The sequence below is a fragment of the Plectropomus leopardus genome, chromosome 10, assembly GCF_008729295.1.
Source record: "Plectropomus leopardus isolate mb chromosome 10, YSFRI_Pleo_2.0, whole genome shotgun sequence".
NCBI lineage: Eukaryota > Metazoa > Chordata > Actinopteri > Perciformes > Serranidae > Plectropomus > Plectropomus leopardus.
The window spans coordinates 20,565,039-20,583,724 of record NC_056472.1 but is presented as its reverse complement, the minus strand read 5'-3'; the positions used below and the strand labels follow the sequence as shown (position 1 = coordinate 20,583,724).

Below are 18,686 nucleotides of genomic sequence, written 5' to 3'. Positions count from 1 at the left end.
ACTAACACAATGTAGTAGCATTGCTCAGTTGAATCAGTGTTGGATTATTAAGAAATACTTTGGTATTCTATATGACTGGCTTTTTAAAATTTTAAAAAGCTCGCAGCATGACCTTTGGTCTACGCCTTGAGTTAAACAAAAGCTCAACATCTGTACTCGAGTTACGCCTCCCATCAGACTAGTTGCTGCAAGCAAGTTCTGTTCCTCACCATATATTAACATATATGAGTTAACACTTTCTTATTGGCAGTGAGACCTCACAATGTCCCTGTACTAGGTAAACTGCAGACTTTGATAGGAGAGCTGTTACAGTTCTTGGGCCATTCATCTGAATCCTTTAATATTTGCAGATTCAAAACTTAATGTGAAAGCTTATCTTAACATCATTACACCATACCAGAAGGACTTTTTCTACAAAAAATAATGCATTTAATGTTGTAGCCAAAACTATGTCTACCTGTGTAGTGAAAGCAACACATCTTCGAAACCTGTTTCTACACTGCTTTTACACTCAGCCACATGATTCAGATTTTTCATTTTAAAGCCAATATTGCCAGTATCGATGATGTGCCAATATTATCATATAGTCGGTTTGTCAGATGCGCTTAAAATGGAAGACTGTGAGACACAGCTGATATGTGTCCAGTGTAGATGGGTTGTTGCAGTATGAGGGCCTTTTTGGCCACAGCTTTAGGCAAGAATAGACAAGGGCCCGGCGTGATGGTGGTGTTGTTTACATTGTCGAGTAATTGCCGCAAGATCGCCGTAAACATCTGAAAGTTAACTCTAATGAGCCAGATGAACACAGCGGGGGTTTTCATCATTGACCTATTCAGGTTTCCATTAGTCTGTCCAATTTATTGTCTGTCTTTGCTGCTGTCCTCTGTTTGCATTTGGTAATGTTCAAGCATGTATGATTTGCTTTTAAAGAACTGTTATTCAATTGTAATTCATTAGAGGAAAATAATAATACAAGCTACAGGAATCTGTAAGTTGAGTATAGTCCTATCAGGGTTAATAGAAATTCTTCAATAATTGTTAATTGCTCCCATTTTTGCACTTAAATGTTGTCATCTTTGGGTTCAGACTCAGTGTTTTTCAACAGAGTTTTGTCACGCCAAGAACAATTGCTTATTTCTGTAATGTGTGTTTATTGAGTCACTTGTCTAATCCATTAGTTAAAAGAATGACATTTTACAACAGTGCAAGGACTACCAAAGAAAAAGGAGAAGGAGTAACAGATTTGTATGCTGTGCTGATTTCAGCCAGTGCTGGGAGGAAAACAAACTGGGCTGGTAAACAAGATGTAGTGCAGAGTGTGCATGGCAGCTCCATTGTTAAAAATTTTGTGGCCGCGGTAAAATTAAGTATAAATTGACATGTTACTGTTACAGCTGTGGTACTGGACAGACGTGAAACATTTAACAATTGGGTGTGTTAAATTAATGCATCTGTCTTTGACTCCGATACACAAGGTGTGAATAACACCTTGTTTTGCCACTGATGAGATTGCATCAGTTTGGTGCATGCAATGCGTAATCTGTTTTTATCCCACAGATGTATTGATAATTCTGTCAGCATTCAACATAAACACACTTTAAATTTGCTTTCTTGATGGGTTAAAGGTGTTAATGGCGGTGGGATTTCTCTGTGAACCTTTACACTGTGTGGCGTGATTCATTTTTCTAAAGCATCTTGAGCTACCTGAAAAAGATGATGTGTTGGACTTGAAGGTTACCTGCATTATTTCCAGGAGCTTCTTATCACACATCACACGTTATCACAGGAACTATAACCAAGAATGTGTGGTTTTATATTGTTTCTACTGTATATATTCCCTACTTTTTACATGGTACATCTATGCTGGTAAACAGTGTTTTTGTAGTAGCAGCCTTATATGCAGGTGTTTATTCCTTTGTGATGTCTTCCTTTTTTCAGAGGGATCATATCATCACGCTTTGACTCCACTTATCACTTCAGTGGATAAACCTCAGAGCCGTAGCAGAGGTTAGCATTTTGTCTGGTTTCCCGGAAGGCACATTGTTTGGTCAAAGGAGGCTTGGATGCCCAGGGAGTTTTGTAATGGATGGTGGCATCATGGGCCCATCTGATAGAGGGATTATTGCTGCTGCCCTGCACCAACGGGCCCTGAGCCCCTCCAGACTGCCTGTTAATTACGTTTCTAGTTGTTTGGTATGTAGCTGAGGCAGCCTTGGGAGCAGCGGCTGCTTTGCTTTGATGTGGCTACCCCGAGTCGTATATGTAAGCTGAAGATAAACACAGTGGCAGTGGTCAAATCAGGGCACATTGGCTAATGTAGACAGGCTTAGTGTTGTTGTGTTTCATGGCAGAATAAAGTATCTAGCATTTGCCTTTAAATAAGTTTTGTTTGTTGATGTAAATGAGAATGGAAATGTACAAAACATTAAAATAAAACAACTGTTCACTTGTTTTTAGTAAGATTTCTGAAGATTCTGTTTTGCCATTTTGCAGTTGTTGCTATGTTTTTTTTACTCCAGGGGTAACTTAAAGTTTTGACCTCCAGTAACACAAAGCTGTTAATATATGTGCAAGTCCCTGTTTTGTTTGTCTTGTGCACACACACTTGGATGCACATGCATGGGATTCAAATGCATGGGATACACAGCCGTGCCGGTGGTTTAAGACTGTTTTACTAACCCTTTTTACACTGTCTGTTCAAGGTGGGAATGTTTCGTGTTATTCTGCATCGCTGTTCTGCATAAACGGCATGATTGACGTCCGTGTAGAATGAGCAGCTAGCTAAACAAGCTGTGTGTGATGTTTTAAAGACGTGTTATTTGAGACCCACAACCGAAAGATTTCTAAAAGCAGCTGATAGCTGTTAGCAGCTAAGTCAAAGTAGAAAAAAAGGAACCGAAAATGTCTAAAAACTGGGAGACACTGAGGTCCAGAAGCTAGCTGAGGACGAGATCAACTGCAATGGTTAATGATTGTTATTGCCATGCAATGCCAGCGTGTATGTTATGTCACAACAGAGGCCAGTGCTGTTTCACGTCACGCCCATCATACCTTTGTTTGCTTCCAAAATGCTCTCATATTATGTAAAGCTTCATTCACACATGCAGACTTTCTAAGTAATGTTCTAGCATTTTCACAAGAAGGTGTCACGTGTGAATGAGATCCAGAATCAATTTGGGGGGGGGGGTTCTGCACTGGCAGTTTCCCACCTCAAGACCTACTTGTTGTAGCATTACAGGGAATATAAAGCTATGTTGTGAATGAAAGCAGGAATATTACTGGGAGGACACGTAAAGAGTTATGTCTGTAACAAAAGACGCTGATGACGTATTTTAATCTGTGACTTGTTTACAGCAAGACAGGGTGAACAACAACCAATGTTGACACAGACATATTTCGTTCATCAATGGCTGGAAACTCCACAGACGCAGAAACAAGGGAGCTCCTCTCTGTCCGCACAGAGAACGCAATTGAATGGCAGCTGTCTGGGACCATGAAAGACACTGTAGTTTACTAGAAAATTACAAAGATTCTTCGTGACCATGGCATTCACAAGCAGAAGCCCAGGACATAAACAAACTCAAGTGTTTCTGCAGAAAGCTTCACCAGATTAAAGCATACCACCATCTACTGTTTGGCCTTGTCCCATAGTACTGCTTCATCTAATTGTTTAAAATAAAAAAAAAAATCATGTACTGTGTGAATAGGCACAAGACTGGAATATTCTGCAATGGAGTTATATGTGTGAACAATGAAAATAATTAGTGGTGCCTGAAAGGTATTCCCAGTGATTTACCTGGAACTTTGTGTGAAAGAGGCTTAAAATCAAATACCAGGGTGACATTACAGTGACATTGTTTGGTTCTGTTTAAAAAAAAGCAACGGTGGTGTAATGAAGGGTCTTCATCGCTGCCCTATCATGGGATTTCTGTAAAAAGGGCTACTGACTTACAGGTGGCTGTAATGCACCAGCAAAGGCAAGATGAGACAAAAAGAACAATGCTAGCTATAAAACATGAATGCAAACGATACAGGAATTAAAATGTAAAAGAAAACCATCTAGAATACACACATTGAGTTTTGGTGAATAGCAGTGAAATAGGAATAAACCTTTGGTTTTTGATAAGAAAACTCCACATGGCACTTTTGAGTAGCAGCTCTTTTTGTCTTCGGAAATATAAAAGACTAATTTGTGGCTGCACCAGTTGCAGAGGTTGTAATAAACCAGGCCCTTTGCATGTCTGCTGTGGTACAATAAAGGCAGACTCCATCTGAAAGAATATACCAAGGTGAAAGTGAATAATTCATGTTGAGTAACATGTTCAACCCCTCTGGCTGTATGCCCACTGGTAATTGGGACAACACCATTCTCTGTCTATTTTGCTCGATCTCTCTTGTTGCTATGCTACCAAAGGGGAACTTGAGTGGGCCTGGACAGTGTTTGGAATGAAAGTTGGACAGCCTTGCAGTCTTCATACCTGACACCGCCACCCCCACCCCACTTTATTTCTCTTTGTGTTCTCAGCAAAATGTCTGTCCCTAAATCTCCGAGTGAGAGAGCAGGAAATAGTAACAGTTATGTCGTTATACATGGTTATGTAGTTTGTCATGACTCATTCACAGCTTGATTCTTTTGTTGGGCATTGTTACTCACAGTAACCTACATAGAGAGCCATCTCGTTCTTCATGTATGTTCTGTACATTTATGTGTTTACATTTTGTGTGTGGGTGTATAAACAGTATTCTTGCTCCATGTTCCCTGCTCTCGTAAAGCATATGTGTGAGCCATTGGGAAATCATGAACTCCACAGTATTTCTTGCAGCGTTCATCAGCCTGAGGACAAAAGCAACGATGGAATTAAAAATGTAATTGCCTTTTTGTTTCTCCAGCTCCCTTCAGTTTTTAGACAATCTCAATGGAAATGTTAATACAAGCTCTGTTAAACACAACTATTTGTTGAAAATAACTCAGTAGTGAAGGTCAGGGTGTCTGCTGTGGATAATTCGCTTCTTGCTCGCTTCTGTAATTCACTAGATGGGCAGTGGACAGGCATTTAATATCCTTACTGCTTTATCAGGGCTCTTTCCATTGAGATGGTTGGCTGGGTCACTAATGGGACGCACCATTCAGTTCTCAGTGAAAGCCAAATGGATATAGACACTCCCATTAGGCCAGAGAGGAGAGGTTGGGAATACTTGCATTCAGTACTAGACATGAATTCACAGGTCAAGTGACCCAGCTATTGACATTGTCAAAGGAAGGAATCATGCAGTGGGCAAGACAAAGTAAGCATGTAGAGGCTTGATGTCAGGGCTGTACTGTGTGTGTGTGTGTGTGTGTGTGTGTCTAATAAAATATGTCAGCCCATGTTTGCATTGCTAAACAAGGATTGGGACAGATTTGTGCAGTGTGCCAAATTGGAATCTGTTTTTATGGTGTATGATAAAAAAATATATATATTTTTAGAATGGCGTAAGAATATGCCACGTGTAAGATCACAGACCTAAATATTAATCTCCACTTTTGTTTTTGTTTATATTTTCAGGAGTGAGCCCAGCCTTCCAACATACCTCCTCCCTGTCTTTGGTCTAAGATGAGTATTACCAGTGACGAAGTGAACTTCTTGGTCTACAGATATCTCCAAGAATCAGGTTTGTCTCCTAATATCTGCTAATACGATTGATACAATTTAATGCTGAAAAATAATGGATTTTCTTGGGCTTGATACATTAATTGCTACTTTTTCTCAGTATTGCAGGGTTTGACTAACTATGCAAATCTTATATGCCCATTGAAAATGCATTTATCATGTTAAACAACATAGTGCATTTGTAACGATCCATAATTAAATAAATGAATTTACTTATGTCATCTCTTATTAACAGCAAACAATAGAAGTAACACATGGCAAATGTAACATTCCAGCTGACACATTTCTTCCAACATATTTCACACATTTCAACTTATATACATTTATTTCAGTAAGACATAGTCTTGGCCACAGGATGTAGACTGCTGGTATACGCCTGCCATTGGCCATCTATTTCAGACAGAATTTTCTTCCCCTTCTGCTTTCTGCATGTCACCTTTTTCAAAATGTCCTTCACTATATGAAACTAGCCTCTCATAGCCAGATCAAATGCATCCCTACACTTTGTTTTAGCACTGTTCATGAAACAACAACAATTTGTGAACTAGCAACCTACACATTCAAATGCATTTTAATGTTTTTTGTGGTGTTTTTTTGTGGGGATTTAGCCATATTAATGCCAGATCTTGCCTCACCATGTGCAAATGTTCCACCAAAACAAGTTTCCCCCAACATCATATTGCAAATGTGCACTGTCGCAGCATCCTGAGCTAAGCACTGCCCTAGATGATTGGGATTGGTTGAAAGATGTAAAAACCACTCTGGCACAGCTGTAGATAGGGCTGGCTATGCCAGACAGCTTGCATAGGCTGTGGCGGCTGTCCAGGTCCCTTATCCCTTTAACGTCATAGAATACCTCCATACGCTAGCTTTTAAGGCAGGGGGTTTCAGTTCGGATATCTACGTGTAGTTGTTGTTCATGCTCAGCTATCCTTACCAAAACTCATGAAGAAGCCTAACTTAGAACATAAACAACACACATGTATGTGTCTGTTACGTCGCTCTATCCAATTGGTTCAGCATTGAGGACATACAGCCCGGCATTGCAATCATAATGTCGGGAATTGAGTTTTAAATTTCCAATAATTTACTTTTCTGCATCGCAAAACTATCTTTCAAGAGAGAATCCTGATGCATTTAAGAATTGATTTTTGCCCCCACCCCTAGATGATATGCTACCATTTGTTTATGTTATGCACGATCAAACATGGTCACTTAACTGAAAATATTTTTCCTCTGCTTATGGTGGATGGAATTAAACAGGCCATGCAGCCCCTGTAACATGAACATCTTGTGGGTACCCAGAATATTTCCTTGCTTCTTAGATGTCTGCTGTTCACTCTTCAATAGGATTTGGATCGGTGATTAAAAATTCCAGCTCCTGTGTTTTATTACTGTTTTACTGAGACTGCTTCTGAAGCCGTCTGGCATAAAACAAGCCACTAGTATCCCTGAGACGTCAACATTGCCATTTGCATGCCTTATTATACTCTCAAATGTCATACTTGTTATGCCATTCAGCTTCTGTATTCAATTACTGTTAGCTTTGTTTGGATCAGACAAGACTTTTCTCTGAATATTTGTGTTGTGTTTGTGCACATCTTGTGCTTGGCACTCTCTCTTTAATGAATGTGAATGGTGTTTTGTTTTCAGGTTTCTCCCACTCAGCATTCACCTTTGGCATTGAGAGCCACATCAGCCAGTCAAACATCAATGGAACACTAGTGCCCCCTGCAGCTCTCATCTCCATCCTGCAGAAAGGGCTTCAGTATGTGGAGGCAGAAATCAGCATCAATGAGGTGAGTGCAGGGACCTGCTGTTATTCCCACTGACTTTCTATTGCTTAATGATACAAAGACAGACTTTGATCCCTATGACAACACTCCAGGTTAACTGCAAATTCTTTTAACGTTTTCAGTGATCCTTATGCTGGAAGATACACTGACAAATGTTTGTAGTAGTCTACCAGTCCTGAAACACTCTTCACCTTTGAAATTTTTCATTATCAGGAAACATGACTCCAGAGAAGTCAAAAATCAAAAATCAAATCGCAACGTGATGTGTTATTAACTGCTGTTTTCATGACAGGACGGTACTGTCTTCGATGGTCGGCCAATCGAGTCGCTGTCACTCATTGACGCAGTGATGCCAGATGTGGTGCAGACGCGACAGCAGGCCTTCCGCGACAAGTTAGCCCAGCAGCAGGCAGCCTGTGCAATGGCAGCATCAACCTCTGGAAACCAGTCCAACGCACCAAAGAACGGAGAAGCCACTGTCAATGGGGAGGAGAATGGCACTCACAATATGAGTATGTTTAATCTTCTAAATATGACATCCCAGTTATCTCAGAAAGGATAGAAAAATGATATACTGAAATGGGAGTCAATAACAAAAGGACAGACAAGTATATCCGCAAAATCTGGAACACTGTGTGTGGACGCAGAATGCAATGTCTTGGAAATCCTCTTTGACCTATATTCAATTGTGAAACTACAAAAACAACATATTTAATGTTCAAACTGAACTTAATTGTTATTTTTAACTATAAACTCTTATGAATTTGATGCCTGCAACATACCACAAAAATGTTGGGATAGGGACAACACTGTGAGATCAGTTACTTCGTACAGTTTCTTAAAGCTGCCATTGCAAGCAAAGACCTCTGTATATTAAATTGATTTCAGTTAGTGGTTTAATACTTTTTTCCTTCGTCTTTCCACGTAAATTCAAGCAGTTTTTATGTATTGAAATATTAAAATTTCTTTATATGTGTAGTTTGATTAAGTTAATACCAGTGTCTTGTTTAAACTTCAGGTGAATGACTCCATTTGAACTAAGTTTAATGAAAAAGAAATTTGATGTGATGAATACTTATTTCCCTTACTGTATTCTGAAATCTGCAAATCATTGCGTACTCTTCTTATGTACGTTTTACACTGTCTGTCACCCATGTAAATTTCTAGAATTGCTGCTCATGAGGAATCTAAGGAATGTTTTCATTGAAATCTTAGATGATGTAAAGAAACTTATGCACAAAACAGGTCAAAAATGAACCATCATTTTGTTCCATTTCAGAACACAATGGCTCGTTTCACTGCAGCATCCTTGTTTGTAGTCAATATGTTTAGTTTATTTTAACCAAAATGATTATGGCAAAGGCAGAGTTATGATTTTGAGTGCTGCCTTGTTTTCTCTGTTTTGACTTGTAAGTGAGCATGCACCAACTACATTATTGTTTCAAAAAAAATGTCATCTGCACTCTGGTATGAATCTGCACGTGGAACCTTTTCAAAGCAGTTGCAGGCAGAAGTTTCTCACCCTGAAGCCTGAAGCAGCCTAGCAGTTGCATTTTTACACCTACCAAATCATCACTTTTTCTCCTTTGGGTGACATGTCTAAATTATCGCACAGTTTTACACTGAGAAACAGAAACAACCGTGTGGTTTTTCACAGAACTTGATATCATTAGCAGCTCTTTAGCTTCTCCTGTGAGTGAAACCAGAGAGGTGTAGATCAGGTGGAGTTCTAGACAAGGGGAAGAGGAGGAGTGTGTGTGTGAGTACATCCTCAAGGAATTTAATTGGAAGGTGTGGATGGCAACAGGAAGAGTCGGCTGTGAGTAATGTGTCAGTGGCTTTCACATTGAAGAGATGATCTAAAAGCTTTCACATATATCCTGGGTGCACATTATACTCTGAAAACTGTGTGCGCTCCAAGTGGGTCAGTATTGACTATTATAGTATTTTCAGACTGAGATAAATAAAAACTAGCAAAAGCATAAACACATTATTGATTTTCTTTGATATCTTCTTGTTATTTTATGTAGCTCTTTACCTTCAGAAACAGTAACTATGTTTAGTTGCACACTTGTAAACAGCTTAGCAGTGATATTGTCTTTTTTTGAGGGCAAAAACTAAAATACTTTGGGCATGTAAATGTAGTCAGTTATTAGAGAACATCTATCAGCATTTTCTTTATGGTATTTATTGCCTGCGGATAACTGTGAACATACACGTATTTGCATGCATATGTAGATGCATTTATAAATATGTGTGTGTATCTGTCCATCTGTGTGTGCACTCACTCCTCTCAGATAACCACAGTGAGCCCATGGAGATGGATGTAGATGTGGAGATACCAGCCAGTAAAGCCACAGTGCTCCGAGGCCATGAGTCTGAAGTGTTCATCTGCGCCTGGAACCCTGTCAGCGATCTCCTGGCCTCAGGGTGAGTCGCTGTCTGTGCTGAAACAGATCCTAATGCGCACTGGATGAGTCATACTATATTGTATGCTCGCTTTGGCTTTTATTTTGTAAGATATACGGCCTCATAAGATCCACCGCTGACAGCTTCTATTCCAACAATCTTCTGACCCTCTCCTGCTGCGTTGGTATTCAGCTCGGGGGATTCCACTGCCAGGATCTGGAACCTGAACGAGAACAATAACTCCAACTCCACCCAGCTGGTGCTGCGCCACTGTATCCGAGAAGGTGGCCAGGACGTCCCCAGCAACAAAGACGTCACCTCACTTGACTGGAATGTAGGTTTCTGGTCATCCATCCACATCTTCTACTTCCACCATGTGGTTAACAGCTGAGGACAGTTAAGTAACAATCCTGTTATCTTTCCATCCAACAGAGTGATGGGACTCTCCTGGCAACAGGCTCCTATGATGGATTCGCCAGGATATGGACAAAGGATGGTACGTCTTCCATCATTCCAGCACGGTGTTGTTTCCTCGGTCATTAGGTTTATGCCATTGTTCCTGTGAATAATGTGACCTGCGTGACAATTCTTTGAAGGATCATTTCTAACAGAAATGGATATGGCTCTCATCCATTAGGAAATCTGGCAAGCACCTTGGGACAGCACAAAGGGCCCATATTTGCACTCAAGTGGAACAAGAAGGGGAACTCTATTCTCAGTGCTGGTGTAGATAAGGTATTTCATAATGGCCCACAGGCATTGATTTGTGTCTTACAATAATACTATCCTCGTGTGTTTTTTCTTTACCAGTCATAGGGCTTGAAAAGAACTTTGCGTGACCATCAGCCAAAGTGTAAATCTGTAGCATATAATTTTTCTTTTGTCCATAAACTACAATACAAACTGCACTGTTATCGTTCAATCCTCTGTTCAGTGAAAACTCCAGATACAGAGAAAGGAAGTGCAAAAATTATTTGATATATCTTACTTACATTGTTAAATTTTTCATATAGTTATATTATAGCATAATTTAAGTATGTTACCAAATCTCATACAACTTGATTAACAAGTTAATAAGTGAAGCAAAAAGGAATCTGCATAAAACTGTTTATACTTGTGTGAAACACCACAACAAGGGCCTCTATAGATGGTTTATAAGCTACAAGCATACAAAGAGGCATTTATGCTCATCGTGTCACTTACTGTAGTATGCTTCAAAATGCCAGGGGCTGACAAACAAAATGATTTTATGGATAAGCAAGAAGTCATCAAATGTTACTGGAAAAGTAGACTGCCAGGCAACAGTAGTGAACACATAGATTATATAAACACAGACATACTGCCAAACATTGCTTTTGTGTAGTGTAATTATATATGTTGTTTACCTCTTACCTGCTGTTTCCCCCAGACCACAACTCTTGCCCCCAAGGCTGTTTTTTAGGTTTCACAGCAAACTCTCAGAAAGACTTTTCTTTCCCCCAGTGGGGTCGCTATTCTTTCTAATAATTTAAGGCCGTTTGATTGTCTTTAGCGTCTCAGTGAACAGTTGTAGAGATGTCTGTACAAGCAAATCTGCACGGCCAGTTTTCCCTGTTGAACTGAAAAGCACAATTCCCAAAGTGGGCGCCTAGTTTCGAAATTCAGAAGTACGCGATGAAGTGCTGAGACAATTTTCAGAGCCTTTGTGATTATGGTGTTTTCTGATGCGTGAAGCTCACGCTGGGGATACTACAGCCTTGCTTAAGTTTTTGTACACAGACAGGAACTGCAGTTAAGCTTATTTTGTGGATGATTCTTTGAAAATTAACTGTCACAAGGAAGATGAACAGACAGATAACAGAAATTCATCTTACAAAAGCACACACACCATGGACAATGACTGTCACTAGATGCATATGTGTTTTTTGAAATTTTTTGTACCCTATGTGGTGAAATTTATTTCAAGCCCTAGATGTCATTCAAAGAACATTTTAAAGAACCTCTAATGTGTTCTTCTCTGTATAATGATTCATTCAGAAATGTCGCATCCGTGGTGTGAAATGTTCTATTTAATTTTCCAGACGACAATCATTTGGGACGCACACACAGGAGAAGCCAAACAGCAGTTCCCTTTCCACTCAGGTAAAGCGAGTTCATTATGTATCCATAACAATAAAAGCTTATTATTTTAGATAATAAACAGGATGCAAAACGTTTCCTGCTCAGTTGTGGTTGTATTGTTGGCTCATAAACCATTCCCAACACTTAACTGCCTGTGCATTTAAATGTTCCACAGCCCCAGCACTGGATGTCGACTGGCAGAACAACACCACCTTTGCCTCCTGCAGCACAGACATGTGCATCCACGTATGTCGCCTTGGCAGCGACCGGCCCCTCAAAACCTTCCAGGGCCACACGGTGAACAGCTTTTTTCTGTGTTGCTCCTCTGACCTTGTACCATACTTACTCCCTCCACAATATTGTTAACGAGTTTTGTGTTTTGCAGAATGAAGTTAATGCCATTAAGTGGGATCCATCAGGCATGCTGCTCGCCTCATGCTCCGATGACATGACCTTAAAGGTAAAACTAATCCTCAGTCTGCAAGAGGAAAAGATAGAAAACCTGAGCAGTGATTTGTATTCAGTCACATTTTTGCTGTTTCCACTCACACGCAGATTTGGAGTATGAAGCAGGAGTCCTGTGTCCATGACCTCCAGGCTCATAGCAAAGAGATCTACACTATTAAGTGGAGCCCCACAGGCCCCGGCACGAGCAACCCCAACTCCAACATCATGCTCGCCAGGTGGGAAATCTTTCACACATAGCTCACAGTTAGTACCGTACAGGGCAACCACCCACGATGCTGAGTTTTGAAAGAAAAGTTTTTGTGCTCGGAGCAAACTGTGTAAATGGGGGTGTACATTTGTGTTGTGTGTGTGTGGGAAGCGGACACTTGTCATAGCATCGCGTTCACAAGGAATCATGTTCCAGACAAAATCCCAGTGCTAGTTATCGTCAGTGGCCCACAGCCCTACGCTGTGACCCAGATGTGCATGCATGTGTAAATGTTCTAGGTCAAATACCGCAGGAATTTACAGCCTTCACTGACAACCCAGCATACCTGCCTGTAACTCACATTGGAAATAAAACTGCCGTTATCACCGCTACTGGGAAGGAACTTGATCACCTTTAACACATGCTACCGTTGAGCAGCTCATGTTCAATACATTTTTAATTGACTTCAATTTGCTCCCGCCACAATATCCATCTGAGTTCACTTTCATTTGTTGCCAAGGGCACCCAGAAGAGCCTATTTATACCTTAGAGGCGAAGATATGCTAATTGAAATCAGCCTACTTTTGATCATGATTTGCTTTCAACAGTGTGTCAGTTCACAGATGTTCACAGTTTCACTTTTTTTAGACATTCACGTTTGTTTTTTAACGCATACTGAGGCCCTTTTGTGCAGTTTTTCTCCATAAAGAAGGGTTAAATGTTTTCAAGTTTGTTTGTTTGTATTTTACTTGTTCGCATTAAGAAATTGCTCAGGTCAAGACGCTCTAATGCTAACAAAAATGCAAATGATAACTATCTGTAGCTTTTAAACATGTGTTAATTGGAGGGTTGCCACAGGTCCCTGTTATTCTTCAAGTTTGCAAATTTTAGAAAGAATTCAAGACTTTGAAAATTTTACAGATATGGGTTTTCGAAAGGGCTTGACTTTATCTATTTATGCAAGAATAGAAATTGCCTGTTTTTGTCACTCAACTTATACAATATATTGTTTTACTGTATTAGAGAAGGTTAGAGACCACTTAGTCTGCCAACACTCTCACACAGCACAGTTGGAGAGTGCTCACACATTCAAATATCTCTTTTTAATTGCTAGATCCATGTCTCAAACCATGCAGTGTTGGGTCCTTGAATTTTAGGGCCTGGAGGTCCTCTAAAAGTCCTTGAAGTTGATGTTAAAGAGGGTGTGGGAACACTGTATTGGCTCCTTTGTTTTTGTTTATGATCTTTTGGGGTTCATTCACTCCGTCATAAATCTGTTGAAATAATGAATGCTATATAAAGGCAAGTTTCAGGTTCAATATAACCTAGTTGTGTGGGTATCATTTTGGTAATTATATATATATATACACACAAATTAAGGGTTACGGCTAAAAATTATTTTCATAACCATTTAATGTGCTGAATATCTTATGGCTAATTAGTCTATAGCATGGGAAAAAGGTGACATCTTCAAATCTCTCTTGTCTGTCCAACAGTCCAAAATCTTAAGTTTCTTAATTATGCGACAAAGAAAACTAGCAAATTCTCACATGTAAGAAGCTGGAAATGTTTATCACGTTTGCTTGAAAAATGAAAGCGATTAATAAATTATCAAAATGGTGATGTAAATTTCCTTTTGATCGACTTATCTTATTAACAATAAAAGGCCAAACACTAGAAGATAATTGTAGGAATTCTTGTTCCTGCTCTCAAATTACATCTTTCCACCATTTGTCTTTTTCACACCCACAGCGCTTCTTTCGACTCAACAGTACGACTGTGGGATGTGGAGCGAGGGGTTTGTATTCACACACTGACCAAGCACCAGGAACCCGTCTACAGTGTGGCCTTCAGCCCCGACGGCAAGCACCTGGCCAGCGGCTCCTTCGATAAGTGCGTCCACATTTGGAACACCATGGTAAGCTTGTCATTTATACTGATCCAAACAACGGGAGAGGATTTATTCTGATTGCTAAATCTCGATGGAGATGGTCATTAATTTGTTTGCACTGTTGTTTCAGACTGGAGCCTTGGTACACAGCTACAGAGGTACAGGTGGTATTTTCGAGGTGTGCTGGAACAGCACCGGTGACAAAGTTGGTGCCAGCGCATCAGACGGCTCGGTAAGAAATTGTGATGATGAAGTAGTGATTTTCACCAATTTTCAGCTCCTCTGTTTATTCACTTTTCTTTTGGCTTGTTGCCATCAATTGAAATTGACTGAAAGATCTCATCACAAGTACTTTCAGAACAATAAGTAAAAACAGGGTTAGTTGCGCAATTAGAAAAATTGTTTTTCAGGAGTAGAAATGGTTTAGATGTCCATTGACTTGGTTTGAAATACTTTCATAAAAATCCTACTTGAAATAAATTGAAGAATCTAGTGCTGCACTGCGTGACCGTTGAAATGTCACTACTGTCACATGATACACATAGAACAGACCAGCATCACCAAGGCCACGCCCCAAGCAGAGAAACAGGAAAATGCTGAAAAGTTGTTGTGTAGCGGGTTAAGGCTTTCACACTGAGGTTTGTGGCACATAAGATTTCTGAGTATTCTCTGTCAGTGTGGTAAATTGTAAAATAATGCTGGTGACAGTTGTCGTGATCCAGACATCTGTACATGAAGAGATATACGTTAGGTCATTCATCTATTTGGAGGGGGGAAGTCTGAAGGGACGTGATTGCAACTAACCTTAAATATTAAAGTATGGCGTGTCCTCAGGTTCAGGCAACATTGCAAAACAATTATTACACATGTTCACAAAACAAACATTTGTTGAGCAACAAATAAATGCATAAAAACTCCAAAATATAAGTATATGACTTCCAAAAAGGGGAGCAGCCTTGACAAGTACCCATATGTGCCAGTCAGGTCTATTTGCATGTGCAGCTCATTAACGGCAGAAATGTGAAACAAGTAAAATTAGCAAGTGCCAATAGTTTGCTTGTCTGCAAATGTCTGGGGAGTGTATGTTACACACTTAAATAACGTCATGGAAAAGAGGTCAAATATTAGGAAAAGGTTTTGAAAATTCATTGGTAAAAAAAAAAAACGTGTGGAAACACTGGAAAAAAAGACACATTGGTTCAAATGTATTATTAATGCTACCTAATACTTTACCTTTCAGGTATGTGTTCTTGATCTCCGAAAATAGCCGACTTGAGACTTTGATGATGAATCCTGGAATGTGCAGCAAATTGCCTTCTTCTGACATCAGCAAACACACTCTCATTGCTCAAGACGAGCTGTAAGGTGGAGCAAAACAAACCCCCTCACAGGAGTACAACCAGATGACTGCAGCAGCCTCCGAGGAGCCAACACCAACTGACTTCAGTGCACCTTACAGTTTGTTGACGTGTGTTTTATGATACGCCTATTGGAAAAATAGTGGAAGCTGGTTAAGAGATCCCCAAGACTGGACTGAATCCAACTCCCTGGGTGCATCCGCGTTTTAAAAGGTTTCTAATGAGAAAGTGCTGCGATCCCTCCGGGCCACTGGTCCAGCTGTTATAGGGTGGTAAGGGTGGAAACAAAGATGAGTGTTATATAAAGAGAAAAGTGTTAATGAGACACGTGTTTGGCTGGAAAAGGCAACAAATTATGAAAGACAGGTTGTGGTTTTAGAATTCCTCTGAGCAAATGTTACCTCATGTCCAAATGAACTAACTGTGGACGTGATAAACGTAACATCAATGCTGAAGCACTGGTATTGTCCGTTGACAGGGTGCTTAACTTCTTCTCAGTGGAGAATAGTTTGTTTCAAGAGTACTTCTTGCTTTTTTTTTTCCCACAGATGGACTTTTGAAAGTCAAAATCGAATGTGCCGCTACAAGGTAGTTCTTAACTCTCGTTTAACATCAGGTCAACAAAAGGAAAACCTGCCAAGAAACAGTCCTAACCTCCTGAAATGACCTGCTCAATTCACTCGAGATTAGAAAAAATGTCATTTTGGGGACAAGATGTGAAAAGTGTGGTTTTTCAAAGAGAATTTTCTCCCTTTTTTGGATGTAAATTTGAGAATGTAAAGTTATGTAAATTAGATTAATACACAGACTTATATACTGTGTATATATGTTTATATACAGTACACTTTATTGCCATCCTGTAGGGGCTCATTAATGGCTCGAGCTGTCACGACTTTGCTCATAAAACGTGACGAGAGTTCCTTTTTAAATGAAGTGCATGTGTCATCAGCTTCTTTTAATAGTCTTTTTCATCTGAGCCAGTCATATCCAACGCATCAAGTTGTTTATCAGTGAGTCACAAATGGTGTTGACACAGATGTGTTAAGCAGCTTTGCTTTCCACTATTGATCCCTGAAAGCCATGGAGGAAACATGTGCCTCATCACCGGCATTTAGGGAATTATCTGGTCAACAATATGGGAGAGAAAAGTCAGCACAGTCTCCTGCTTGGTGTCTGCTATACTTTTTGTTTTATATGTTGAACAGGACATCACAGAATCAATGTTAAGAGTATCGTGCAGACCTGAGCGGGAAAGCAACTACAGCTTCATTACCGTGGTTTCTCTTTGGCACTTTCCTCTGAACAATCTACTGAAAATTCAGAGCACATTTTGACCTTAAGGTGGAGGTCAAGCAAAATCCTGCTGTTGCTAAAAAAATGAAATTTTTTTTTTTTTAAAAAGAAGGTATGATTTTCTTTTTAAGTACCACCAAAAGCTGCCGGCTGATCAGATTTTAAATGCCTGTCTTGTAGATGGAAAGACATCAGTGCTCTACAAGCGTGGCTCCATCTGCCTACTGGGATCTCATATAAAAGACAGTATCTTAAAACTAACTTGCCACCACTTTGATTTGCCTTTTTTTTCCGGTCCCTTTCCCTTTCAGTCAACTTCTACTAGAGCAATGTGAAGTGCACTTTTGTAATGGTGGGTACAGCAAAAGATCAGATTTTGCTGGAAGTTGAAGGGCCAATGTTTTTTTTTTTTGTTTGTTTGTTTGTTTTGTTTTAAATGTCACAATTGGATGTTAATGGGTGGTTCATTGTTTTCTGACTTTTTCATTTGCTGAGAGCCATTATTGTCTGTGTCAGACTGAGAATTGGGCTGTGGGTTGGTGGCCATTCTTGGCACACTAAGGAGCCCAGTATGGAATAAGTGCTGTGACGGCTATTATCTCTCTTGCACCCTGGTCCAGGGTGCGGTCACCTGTTTCCAAGACAAAACGTTGAAGTCATTCAGTGTCTCAAATAAATCATTCTATTTTGATATCAGAAACCATGAAGCCTGTGTCCTTAATTGACTGTTTTCTAAGCTCAGGTGTGTTTTTTTTATTTTTTAGGTGGAGCAGCCTAATTTCCACCAGATCCGTGTGCGGTACGGCTCCGATCCGTCACGGTAGACAGAACAAATCGTTTAAACTCTTTAGTCTGTATACGCAAGCCAGTGCACTTCGCATCAATCTCGCCGCATTAAGCACAGAGCAGACAGGAAGTCAGACAGCGACACAACATTAAAATATCCGGTTAATTTTCATAATAAAACTGCGTGTAGTTTCATTTAACTACATCAACAAACCGTCACAATGTGCGGATCCAGGACTGGATTCAACAGGTCAGAGGTTTTCAGAGGTCAGTACAGACAACATGGACGAGGAGAAGGCAATTATAGAAGGGGAAAACCACAAAATTATTTAGGACACCACACATCCTTTTTATAAGAATAACCACAGAAATGAAATGGCGTGGAACAACTTACTGGGAGTTATGGGAGTGAATGGAGTTATTACTTCTTCTGTGCTGATATAATGCGTGTAATTCTCAACAGATGTCACTGGCGATAGTGATCTGAAGTGAACGTTGAATCACAGTCTGTGTTTGGAGGTTTGGCTCAGTGGCTAAATCAGGCAGTTGGAAGGTTTGAAGTTTTGATGGTTAATATCTCATCTGAGTCAACTAATAGTTGATTTTTATGCTATAAATAAAAGAAAATGTCGGCTCATATATCTGTGTATATATGAGTTTTCTAAAGATGTGGCTTCCTAATGTGCTAAAGGGAATGTCGAAATTAAGTGCAATCCTCTGTAGGATTAGTTCAGTGAGTGTAAAATG

General features: G+C 39.9%; 1 protein-coding gene across 1 annotated transcript in view; it reads left to right on the top strand.

The window, feature by feature from the left end:
- The window catches only part of tbl1x (transducin beta like 1 X-linked), a 28,919-nt gene extending 11,066 nt beyond the window's left edge, over positions 1-17,853 (top strand). Inside the window, exons 2-15 of the mRNA XM_042494581.1 lie at positions 5,547-5,652; positions 7,305-7,450; positions 7,740-7,959; positions 9,745-9,877; positions 10,049-10,190; positions 10,289-10,352; positions 10,494-10,591; positions 11,917-11,977; positions 12,132-12,253; positions 12,342-12,416; positions 12,512-12,639; positions 14,364-14,529; positions 14,633-14,734; positions 15,743-17,853. Coding sequence (XP_042350515.1) covers positions 5,595-5,652; positions 7,305-7,450; positions 7,740-7,959; positions 9,745-9,877; positions 10,049-10,190; positions 10,289-10,352; positions 10,494-10,591; positions 11,917-11,977; positions 12,132-12,253; positions 12,342-12,416; positions 12,512-12,639; positions 14,364-14,529; positions 14,633-14,734; positions 15,743-15,769 — 1,542 coding nt within the window. The 5' untranslated portion in view covers positions 5,547-5,594 and the 3' untranslated portion in view covers positions 15,770-17,853. The remainder of the gene's footprint in view (positions 1-5,546; positions 5,653-7,304; positions 7,451-7,739; positions 7,960-9,744; positions 9,878-10,048; positions 10,191-10,288; positions 10,353-10,493; positions 10,592-11,916; positions 11,978-12,131; positions 12,254-12,341; positions 12,417-12,511; positions 12,640-14,363; positions 14,530-14,632; positions 14,735-15,742) is intronic.
- Positions 17,854-18,686: the final 833 nt, after the last annotated feature.